This window comes from Coregonus lavaretus (genome assembly GCF_964263955.1).
Source record: "Coregonus lavaretus genome assembly, chromosome: 2".
NCBI lineage: Eukaryota > Metazoa > Chordata > Actinopteri > Salmoniformes > Salmonidae > Coregonus > Coregonus lavaretus.
The window spans coordinates 27,008,287-27,020,600 of record NC_139989.1 but is presented as its reverse complement, the minus strand read 5'-3'; the positions used below and the strand labels follow the sequence as shown (position 1 = coordinate 27,020,600).

Here is a 12,314-nt window from a genome sequence, read left to right as displayed (position 1 = left end):
CTACTCATTCAAGGGTTTTTCTTTATTTTTACATTGTAAAATAATAGTGAAGTCATCAAAACTATGAAATAACACATATGGAATCGTGTAGTAACCAAAAAAGTGTTAAACAAATCCAAATATATTTTATATTTGAGATTCTTCAAATAGCCACCCTTTGCCTTGATGACAGCTTTGCACACTCTTGGCATTCTCTCAACCAGCTTCATGAGGTAGTCACCTGGAATGCATTTCAAGAAAAGTCTGTCAATGTGCCCTTGAGCAAGGCACTTAACCCTAATTGCTCCTGTAAGTCGCTCTGGATAAGAGCGTCTACTAAATGGCTAAAAAAATTAATAACAGGTGTGCCTTCTTAAAAGTTAATTTGTGGAATTTCTTTCCTTCTTAATGCGTTTGAGCCAATCAGTTGTGTTGTGACAAGGTAGGGGGTTATACAGAAGATAGCCCTTTTTGGTAAAAGACCAAGTCCATATTATGGCAAGAACAGCTCAAATAAGCAAAGAGAAACAACAGTCCCTCATTACTTTAAGACATGAAGGTCAGTCAATACGGAACAAGTGCAGCCGCAAAAACCATCAAGCGCTATGATGAAACTGGCTCTCATGAGGACCGCCACAGGAATGGAAGACCCAGAGTTACCTCTGCTGCAGAGGATAAGTTCATTAGAGTTACCAGCCTCAGAAATTGCAGCCCAAATAAATGCTTCACAGAGTTCAAGTAACAGACACATCTCAACATCAACTGTTCAGAGGGGACTGTGTGATTCAGGCGTTCATGGTCGAATTGCTGCAAATAAACCACTACTAAAGGACATAAATAATAAGAAGAGACTTTGCTTGGGCCAAGAAACACGAGCAATGGACATTAGACCGGCGGAAATGTGTACTTTGGTCTGGAGTCCAAATTTGAGAATTTTGGTTCCAACTGCCATGGCTTTGGAGACGCGGTGTGGGTGAACTGATGATCTCCTCATGTGTAGTTCCTACCGTAAAGCATGGAGGAGGAGGTGTTATAGTTTGAGGGTGCTTTGCTGGTGACACTGTCTGTGATTTATTTAGAATTCAAGGTACACTTAACCAGCATGGCTACCACAGCATTCTGCAGTGATACACCATCCCATCTGGTTTGGGCTTCCGGCCATGCACTGCCGAAGTCATAGTAAAACTCCATGTATGCTATTTTTATCGAACTCAAGTTGTGTTCTGATTATGAGGAGGTCACTGATGAATTTATTATCGTAAAAGGGGTCCCTGGCCCCAAAAAGTTTGAGAACCCCTACATTACAGCATCTAGCAGAATAGTCCAATCAGGAAATCAGACTACGGAGTAAGATAGTGGTCACGTTTAGCCATTGTACAGCGTACATACGCTCACACCTCTCAAGCCTTGTTCACGTTACCCATAAGTACCCTGTTATGTTGAACCGAATGTCATGCATTTCAATAGGGATGTCCACAACGGAGTGGAAACGCAATGCCCCCTTGCGGTGGGACAAAGACATCCCTGCCGGCCAAACCGTCCCCCAACCCGAACGACGCTGGGCCAATTGTGCACCACCTCATGGGTCTCCCGGTCACGGCCAGCTGCGACACAGCCCGGGATCGAACCTGGGTCTGTAGTGACGCCTCAAGCACTGCGATGCAGTGCCTTAGACCGCTGCTCATCTCGGGAGGCCCCAGCACTTTTGATTTGGTTAAATAAAAAAGTGCTGAAGAGGGACAAAGTACTGATTCACCTCATGACTTGTTTGACAGGATATTAACGTTTTCATCCTCGCTAGGGCCAGGAGTTTTTCCAGGAGTAAAAAAAAAAACATATGACCTGATTAGAAAAAATATGGTCCCAACATTGTATTAACTATTCTGGGCCCTCAGCGTTTCCTGCACCAGTGAGCTCCAGACAGACACAGCTGTATTTGCACAAGGGATAAGAAGTAATTAGGTATTTTATGATATTTCCACTGGAACAGAGCATTACATTTTCCCTTTTATCAAAGGGAGAGAGCTGGAACTATTGTCATTTTTGAATGGATGTTAACAGACTTTGTTTACTTGCTGTTTGAGGTAAAGAAGAAAATACTTTCAGAAGCTTGACAGCTCATTAGTGTTGGTGAGTTAAGACAATCAGAAATACTAGCAGACTTCCCCAAATGGGACCTACTTCTATGCGTAACCAGTTGTGCGTCCTTACTCAACACTGACAGGAGCGCTCCAAAACTAAATACAATGAATAAATTGACAAAAGTTAAAAATGGAATACAATTAAATAAAAAAACGTGTTTCTCACAAGTGTTGCACTCTGACAATGAGAATGGTAAACGACTGTAGGACTAATAATATTATATTGAATTCATTAACAGAAATTACCGTAATCAAACAAACATTGTAGATCAGAAATTATTGGAATTAACAATAATTAATAAATGTACTACTGGTGATATATAGTATGTAATAGTGAATTGATAGACACTAACAAGCAAAGGGCAAACAATTCACACAATGAATATGAAACAATGAATGCGCATGAATTGGTGGGAGAGAGTGCATTCTGGAGCGAGACGAGCCTTGTGCATGGAAGCCACACTCCCCTTCTTCTTAACTCAACATTTGAAATGATACATCTTCACACATACTGTAGGCCTAAGGAATACTCTCACAAACATTGTCAGGTCGAAAGCAGTAGCTATTTATGGAAAACCAATGCAATTTTCAAATATTATCAAATTGCTTGGCGTGCCAAGGCAAATACCCTCACGGCACACGTGCCTTCCGTTGCTGATGCCTGAGTGATGGACTGTGCCATCCCCGCAGCCTCTGCAATGGATTAGTCTACTGAGACAGGCGCGAATCAGACAGGTGTCTCGTGTATGAAAAATATATATAATTTGTAACTGCTTGACTAAAGAAATCTCAGACGACCAACAGCCTATTGACCAAACAATCGCCCAGTCGATTAAATGGGGTCAGCCCAACACCAGATGTATGTGTTTGAACCGATTATTTTAAAATCGCACACAGAAAAGTATAATATAATTTAGTTGCTAACGGCAGCCTGCAGTACCCCGGTTGGCCTTCAACTTGAGGTACTCAATGAGAGGGGGCAGCTCTGAGCTAGCCTGCAACGTCACTTCCTGGAGTAGCTCAAACTGTGCATGTTATGTCTCCATGAGACGCCATCTTCATTTGGCTTTAATGCGCTATGGAGTCTTCACATTGGAATGTATGGAGTCACGTGATCAATGGCTTTGTCCATTCATATACAGTATAAAGTCATTGGTGCCACCTCTAAAATCACCACAGAATGTTACAAATGAAAAAATGTTTTATTTATTTGATCTACTACAAAACAAAAAAATTAACTTACATAGTTTGACTTAAATATCTCAACATTCTGAGCTAGTATCGGTGGCGGGAATGGGCTTCCATAGTTTTATGTGGCTGAATGCAGCAAGCAGGCGCAGGGCCGGTTCCAGGCATAAGCCACATAAGAGGCCGCTTAGGGCCCCCGGACGCTAGTGCCCACCCACAATTTGGGTAATATATATAAATGGGTAATTGCAGGAAATTAGCTGTAAAACTGCAAAAAATAATCTCTGACCAATGGCAAAATGAGTAGAATTGCCGAAAGCTTTAAAACTGCAAAATTGTCTCTACTCCCCATCTCCACCATGGGGCCACTAAAATGTTTTGCCACGAGGTGGGGGGCCCCAAAAGACTAGCGCCGGCCCTGGGCAGGCGGCAGCTACTGGACCATTTCAGAATGTAACAGGCTGTTACTGCAATTTCAGGTAAAATAATCAATAAAGCAGGTCTAAAATATTTATATAAATTGCAGCTGTTTCAATAACATTGCTCTGCTATTACCATTTATACTGTAAGAGTGTTGAGCTCAACGAGATAATTATGTTTACACTGCCCTGCTCGAGACGTGATAATTTAGCAAGTTTATTCAACAGCATTGTCTCTCAAGAATTGATAACTCGAGAACCTCTTGAAAATGTCCCTTTGCTATCATCAATGTGAAAACGGTCAAAGAGAGAAAGAGAGCGAGCGAGCGAGAGCCTCTTCACACTTACTATATATATTTTTTTACTTTAAACTTTGAGTTAATATACCGTCTGCTACACATATTACTCAAATGTAAACTTGCGTACTTGCTACGTCTCAACCGCTACCTCTGGAGGACACTCGCCCTTGAAGCAGGGCAGTTTAAAAATAATTGTCTCATTGAGCCAACACTCCTACAGTATAAATGGTAATAGCAGAGCAATGTTTTTGAAACAGCTGAAATGTATAGACATTTTCCTAATATTTGAGACTTGTTTAATTGAGTTTTTACCTGAAATTGCAGTAATAGGCTGTTACATTCTGAAATTGTCGCAGTAGCTGCCGGCTGTACTGAGCCACGTAAAACTATGGATGTGGCACCACAGGTCCCAGAGTGGTGGGGGAATTGTTTTCCTGGGGCCCAGAGTTTTTCCTGATCTGGTAGTAGGCTAACCTAACCAACTCCGGACCCTAGTTGTAGCGTATGACAGTAATAAATCAGCTGTAAAAAAACTGTTTTATATCGGCCAGATAATTTTTCTAATCAAGTCATATGGTTATTTATTTTTTTACTCCTGGAAAAACTCCTGGCCTTAGGGAGGAAGAAAACATTAAAACCCTTTACACAGACAAAGAGAAAACTGCGATTGGACAAAAACTAACAGGACGTGTAGGCCTTTGTATCTGTAATTAAAAAGATACTCATACAGTATGTCATCACTATTGTGTTGATTAATTAATTCCAGTCAATAATTTTGGATAAAACATTTCTAGGTAGCCTACCCAACCGAAGTTTGAATATAAACCACATTTTATCACATTCACATTTTCTCAGAACACAAATAAATGGGCCTATTTTAGACTATAAATACATAGCTTAGGCTATAAAAACATGACATTACGTTTCCCTTGGTCCAGATGTGATCAGAGTGCATAGGCTTCTCTAGGCTACCTGCAGCTGTGGTTATTTTCAGTAGGCTACAGTTGATCAGACTGAATCACAGACTAATTGTGCACCTTAACAAATCGAGGCTTTTATTTTGTGGCGGGTATGGGCTTCCATATAAAACAGCTCGTCGCAACTCTGCAGTGAATTCACCCAAGTTTTCTGCCGCAATTTGCTTTTACCACATGTAATGATTTGCATGATATGGATAAAAATGAAGCCTGGTTTGTTGTAATGATGCCGCTAGTTTTTTTAAAGGCTAACATTACTTGATGAAGACATGCTGTTAGCAACTCTGTGCTTTTGACTTGAAGCTAAAATGCAACGAGTGTAGCCTACAGACAAGAAAATAAACCCTTTAATTGTCTGCACATGCTTGTAAATTGTTGTATTATTCAAGAGTGTAATATCGTTTGGTTGCATTATTCAATAGTAGGCCCGGGATGATACCAGTATCACAATACTCGTTAGTATCGTGGCAAGGAAACAAAACACAAAGCAGATTAAATGTATTTAGGAAAACAGCCCTAAGAGTCACATTCATTTATCTTCCAAGCTATAGCACACAATATTTTACATACAGCGGGTTTTTAAAGGACCAAAGAGTTTAATCTGCTTTGTGTTTCAATTTTTGCCATGGAAAAAAATATTGCGATACTGGTATCGTCCAGGCCCTATTCTATAGTATAATATGTTTTAGAAGAAAAGTTTGTCAGTAGCTAGATTGCCACCCAATTGGCAACAGATTTTCATGCGAATATTATTATTTTTTTTTTTTATTATTTTTTTTTTAAGTCATTTAGCAGACGCTCTTATCCAGAGCGACTTACAGGAGCAATTAGGGTTAAGTGCCTTGCTTAAGGGCACATCGACAGATTTTTCACCTAGTCGGCTCGGGGATTAGAACCAGCGACCTTTCGGTTACTGGCACAACGCTCTTACCCACTAAGCTACCTGCCGCCCCATTCTAAAAGCGGCATAAAAACAATATGCACATTTTCCCACAAAGATGTATTTCCATTAAATGTACTTGTTGCAGATAAAAGGCTGTGCATGATGACATAATGCACATAAAAATACATTTTGCGGTTAAATTCCCATGTACCTAATAAAAAATACAAGATAAATGGGTTTCCATAGCATTTTCAACTCTACTGATGGTTTCCCCACCATTTTCTTTGGCATTATAAACTCCCCTTTTCAGGACCCTGTTTTTCAAAGATAATTCGTAAAAATCCAGATAACTTCACAGATCTTCATTGTAAAGGGTTTAAACACTGTTTCCCATGCTTGTTCAATGAACCATAAACAATTAATGAACATGCACCTGTGGAACAGTCGTTAAGACACTAACAGCTTACAGACGGTAGGCAATTAAGGTCACAGTTATGAAAACTTAGGACACTAAAGAGGCCTTTCTACTGACTCTGAAATACACAAAACGAAAGATGCCCATGGTCCCTGCTCATCTGCATGAATGTGCCTTAGGCATGCTGCAAGGAGGCATGAGGACTGCAGATGTAGCCAGGGCAATACATTTCAATGTCCGTACTGTGAGACACCTACGACAGCGCTACACGTAGACAGAACGGACAGCTGATCGTCCTCCCAGTGGCAGACCACGTGTAACAACACCTGCACAGGATCCGTACATCTGAACATCACACCTGTGGGACAGGTACAGGATGGCAACAACAACTGCCCGAGTTACACCAGGAACGCACAATCCCTCCATCAGTGCTCAGACTGTCCGCAATAGGCTGAGAGGCCGGACTGAGGGCTTGTCGGCCTGTTGTAAGGCTGGTCCTTACCAGACATCACCGGCAACAACGTCGACTATGGGCACAAACTAACCGTCGCTGGATCAGACAGGACTGGCAAAAAGTGCTCTTCACTGACAAGTCGCGGTTTTGTCTCACCAGGGGTGATGGTCGGATTCGCGTTTATCGTCGAAGGAATGAGCGTTACACCGAGGCCTGTACTCTGGAGCGGGATCGATTTGGAGGTGGAGGGTCCGTCATGGTCTGGGGCAGTGTGTCACAGCATCATCGGACTGAGCTTGTTGTCATTGCAGGCAATCTCAACGCTGTGTGTTACAGGGAAGTTACATCCTCCTCCCTCATGTGTTACCCTTCCTGCAGGCTCATCCTGACATGACCCTCCAGCATGACAATGCCACCAGCCATACTGCTCGTTCTGTGCGTGATTTCCTGCAAGAGAGGAATGTCAGCTTTCTGCCAGCGAAGAGCCCGGATCTCAATCCCATTGAGCACATCTGGGACCTGTTGGATCGGAGGGTGAGGGCTAGGGCCATTCCCCCCAGAAATGTCCGGGAACTTGCAGGTACCTTGGTGGAAGCAAGAACTGGCAAATCTGGTGCAGTCCATGAGGAGGAGATGCCCTGCAGTACTTGATGCAGCTGGTGGCCACACCAGATACTGACTGTTACTTTTGATTTTGACCCCCCCTTTGTTCAGGGACACATTATTCCATTTATGTTAGTCACATGTCTGTGGAACTTGTTCAGTTTATGTCTCAGAATCTTGTTATGTTCATACAAATATTTACACATGTTAAGTTTGCTGAAAATAAACGCAGTTGACAGTGAGAGGACATTTCTTTTTTTGCTGAGTTTATATTAAGTGTGCCCACTCTGGTATTGGTAAGGGCACTCTAGCCAACAGCACTATCTGTGCGCTGTTGGCTAGCGCGCACGTATAGTCCACATGATGAGATTATATGGACAAAAGAGCAAGACCATTATTATTTTCTGAAACGCCAGCCAAGCATCAATTATCATGTCACCAGAATAAGACCCTAGATATTTATTGGAAAGGAGAATCAAACTCATCACCGTACACTTTCACCACCCTGTGAAGTTCATCATCATTTATTTCATCTGTAGCTTAACAAACTGCATGCTTTCCCGACGAGTCGTAGTGGGAGAACCACACAACATGTCATCGCGTGACTCCAAGTTGACTTCAATATGATGGTTATTATAGCAATATTTGCGCATAAAAGCATTTCCACCGACATTTCTCGCATAATTGATTTTACCCACACAAAAAGATCGCACCTTGTCTAGCTTATTTTGTTTTGTTGACATTTGGAAAATGTCAGGCCTGTCATGACATTTTTTATCCAACATGTATTTTACTCACATAAAAAATGTGGATGGAAACCTGGTTAGTGTTGAATAGTTTGTGCTTACTGGCTAGTGGCTACGGTGATATTTACTGTCAATTTGAGCTGTGGACCAAGAATGTCGCGTTGCCAGCCACAATTAAAGGTAAGGCCGTAATGCGAATTTAAAAGTAGAAATGTCTTTCGTCACTCCGCTCCTCTGACTCTCCTTCATATCTCGTAGTGGGGCAACGGCGAGCGAGCAAGAGAGAGAGAGAACATGACACATTACAAAAAAGAGGCTACAAAAACAACAAGCTTTAGACATAGTACAGCTTGGCCACAGTACAGGGTGGCCCACATCGTGTCCTTTAAAGAACTGAAATACCAGTCCATACGGATGCCAGGGCAGGGTCTTGAGAAGTAAGGAAAGGGGCTTATTTGGCCAATCTTTTAAGAGCATAGGAGCTGTGCTTTTAGAGGGGGGGGGGGGGGCTGTGTATCAGCCAGATACATTTAGGCCACTCCATCCTATAGCTACTAGTCAGACAGAGCCCTACAGAGAAAGGAATTAGGTTATACAGGCAGGGAGAATATGGTACCACACAGAGGTTTACCATGATTTACTGATCAGATCAATTTAGCTAGGCTAGGGAGACCAGCTAGCACCAGACCACAGGCTTGTCACTCTGACAAATCCTCACACACATCCCCTGATTCTCTCTCCTATGGAGCGAGAAGGATACAGGCAAGGGGAGGTTAGAAAAAGGAGAAGCGGAGAAAAGAGGAAAAGAGCCTTCTAATAACTGTCTTTGCTCATACTGAAAGCGCTTTGTTTAGCACACATAGACAGCTTTTTTCTGTAACCCTGCAATGACACAGGAAATCGAAGTGTTGGTTGGTTGGTTGCACTGCAGGGCCAATCACCTGCATAGCAACTGGCCAGATAGGAAAGACTAAAGACCACATAGTGAAACAGAGCGGGATTCACCTGACCAAACAGTGAACAAGCTCTGCAGTTAACTGGCAGAGCAAACCTGCGGTGGGCTAGGCATACGCTCCGTTGGCGCTACAGTCTGTCAGAAACATTCAACTAAAACCCTTTGATGCACATGTAAATGACTTGGGCGAATGTGTACGATTATGGTCACCAATTTGACTAGCATAAAATTAATTCTGCTGAATTACACACAGAAAATAATTTTGCATGCAGCTGGTTGGGATTTCATCACTGTTGTTCAACATGATGCATTATCATAACATTCTAATTTTAACCATGGTCCGTCATGTGGGCATGTTCCACCATCGGTTCCATTCTCCCTCTTTTCCAGGCCAAACACATGGCTCTCTCACACACACACCTCCACACACCATTCTCACACTCGTCCTCACACAAACGTACACACACAGGTCCCCGCGGCCAGCGGGGCGACAGAGCAGAGCAGACTGATATGACCTAGTTTCTATTCAAGCCCAGTCCCTCTCTTTGTTCCTCAGCCGCCTCCTGCTCCACAAAGAGCCTTCACAATTTACCCTATACCCGAATTGAGAAAGAACCCTGAAAAAATACTTTAAAGTACTACTTAAACTTTTACTTCACTACATTCCTAAAGAAAATAATGTACTTTTTACTCCATACATTTTCCCTGACACCCAAAAGTACTCGTTAGATTTTGAATGCTTAGCAGGACAGGACAATGGTCCAATTCACACACAAAGAGAACATTCATTGTCATCCCCACTGCCTCTGATCTGGCCGACTCACTAAACATACACTATATATACACAAAGATATGTGGACACCCCTGCAAATTAGTGGATTCGGCTATTTCAGCCACACCCGTTGCTGACAAGTGTATAAAATCGAACACACAGCCATGCAATCTCCATAGACAAACTTTGGCAGTAGAATGGCCTTACTGAAGAGCTCAGTGACTTTCACGTGGCACCGTCATAGGATGCCACCTTTCCAATAAATCAGGTCGTCAAATTTCTGCCCTGCTAGAGCTGCCCCGGTCAACTGTAAGTGCTGTTATTGTGAAGTGGAAATGTCTAGGAACAATTGGGTACTTTTTCCACTACTGAGTAACATACATGCTGTTGCTGAGGATGACACTCGACTCATGTAGTCCTCTGCTCTAGACCTTGAGGCTCAAAGAGCCATTGAGAATAACCTGTTAGTTCAAAGGAAAGTTTAGGCTCCAAAATTATCAGCACTGTTGAAGTTGGCCCCTCGAAACTGACCTTATCAGCAACCACATCCAAAACCTGCCTGATGGACCAGCATGTCTCTCCAGTATATCTCCCTGAGTCTGTCCTACAATCACACTCAATTACAGGACCCTACATTTTACCAGCGACGCTATGAACACCCCATTAAGTCTTTAATGGCCTAACACATACAGAGGAGAAACATCAACTCTCCCAAAAAACACCTCTGTACCAAAGCTTGCTGAACAGAACAGAAACAGATTCCCTAGATCCAAGGGTAATTGTGGGGGTTTTAATAATATTCACCTGCAGCCACTGTTGCTGCTCTTGTCAAATCTAGGAAATGAGGCAAAAAGTATTAAAGGCAATGGGGTGGAATAAAGCCGCATTCTCCACGGGTGCTGATGAATGAAGGCAGCTCCGCAGGAGACAGTGGAGGAGAGACGCTCCATCACTCAACATCTAATCTGACACTATCTGACAGGAGGGAGAGAGAAAGAGATGGGAAGGACACTCATACGCTAATGTCTTCCCGCTAGCCAGGGAAATGGATGAAAAAAAGGATGATGGATAGAGAAAGGGTTGTAATAATCGGTTCCCATTTAAGAACAGCAGCATCATACTATCTCTTACCTGCATGTGTTCAGTAGAGCTGCTGCTCAGGTCATCTCCAGACTCCGAGTCGTTACGGAGCTTCTCTGACCCCTCCCCCGGGGAGTCCCCAGAAGAGGAGAGAGTTCGGTCCGAGTCATGGCTCTGGCTGTGGTTTATATGGTGGTTCTTGGGGGCCCTGGGGGGCGGAGAGTCCGCCCGCATATGCGGTAACGTGGAGTTGTTGCTGTGGTGATCGTTATTGTTGTTGTGTAGGAGCATCAGATCGGCTACGCCGGGGGGCTTGCTGTGCCGCGGCCTTCCCGGGTTCTGGTTGGCATCCTTGGGCAGAGCAGGCGGGGTAACGTGCCCCGAAGAGGGTGAGGGCGTGGAGGTGGGCGATGGACGCCCAAAACTAGACATCTCCTGAGGTGGCCTGTTGTTGAGGTTCTCGTTGGACGCGCTACAGATATCCAGAACTGTAGGCTTTACCCGGATCGTCCCACCCATCCCGCCCGACACGAGGGGCTTCGGTGGGGGCATCAGCGCCCGGCGCACCTCCCTGACGTACTGTGCTGGGACATAGAAGGCTTTCATCCCCTCTTCCTTCCGTACCTGCCACCAGTCCTCGTTGGTCTTCCTGACCAGCATGTAGCACTCCCCCTGCCTGATGGAGATCATCTTATCTTTAGCCTTGTACTCATAGTCGTACTCCACCTCCACCTCGACCGAGGCGAGGATGGGCAGATCAACCCCACTGCCACCAAGCCCCTCACTGTCAGCCATGATGGTGTTGACCACTTCTGACCTCGTTGACTCCTGACCTCTGACCCTTTAACCTCTGACCTTTAGGTGATGTTCAGAATCAGAAAGCTGGGGGGATTGACATCTCTCACTGGGCTCCCCTAGACTTCAGGAAGAAGAGAAGGAAAGGTTTCAGTTAGGTTTCAGTTATTATTTTAAGCATTTGACTGCATTATTTGTTGGTTATGTGCGCCTACCACTAAAGATTATTTTTGTTTAAGGTTGAGCGCGATGGTACCTTCTTTCATCACAGGCTAAGGCCTTCATTTCTACCCCCATCCCATTCAGACAAACCTGAACCTGCAAAATGACAGTACTTTACAGCCCTCTGTCTGAATGGCAATTACACACAAACAGACACTACTACTCACCACACCAACACTTGCCTTCAAATCCTACTTTATTACAAGTTTCTCTCAGCAGACAACACTAGCATGATGTCACAAGCTATTTCCAGACATGTCAGTAAATGAGGATCATACAGGGGCCAAATTCACTCTTTCATTTTCAAAAACAACTTTAAGTCCACAGGATCAGAAACAGAATATGACTGGATAGGAAATCCACAATGGTAACATGATGATCCAACC

At 43.6% G+C, this 12,314-nt stretch overlaps 1 protein-coding gene across 1 annotated transcript in view; it reads right to left on the bottom strand.

Moving 5' to 3' along the window:
- The window catches only part of LOC311147647 (rho GTPase-activating protein 12-like), a 101,085-nt gene extending 89,308 nt beyond the window's left edge, over positions 1-11,777 (bottom strand). Inside the window, exon 1 of the mRNA XM_084184376.1 lies at positions 10,963-11,777. Within this exon, the coding sequence (XP_084040502.1) occupies positions 10,963-11,706 (744 nt within the window). The 5' untranslated portion in view covers positions 11,707-11,777. The remainder of the gene's footprint in view (positions 1-10,962) is intronic.
- Between the last annotated feature and the right edge of the window lie 537 nt (positions 11,778-12,314).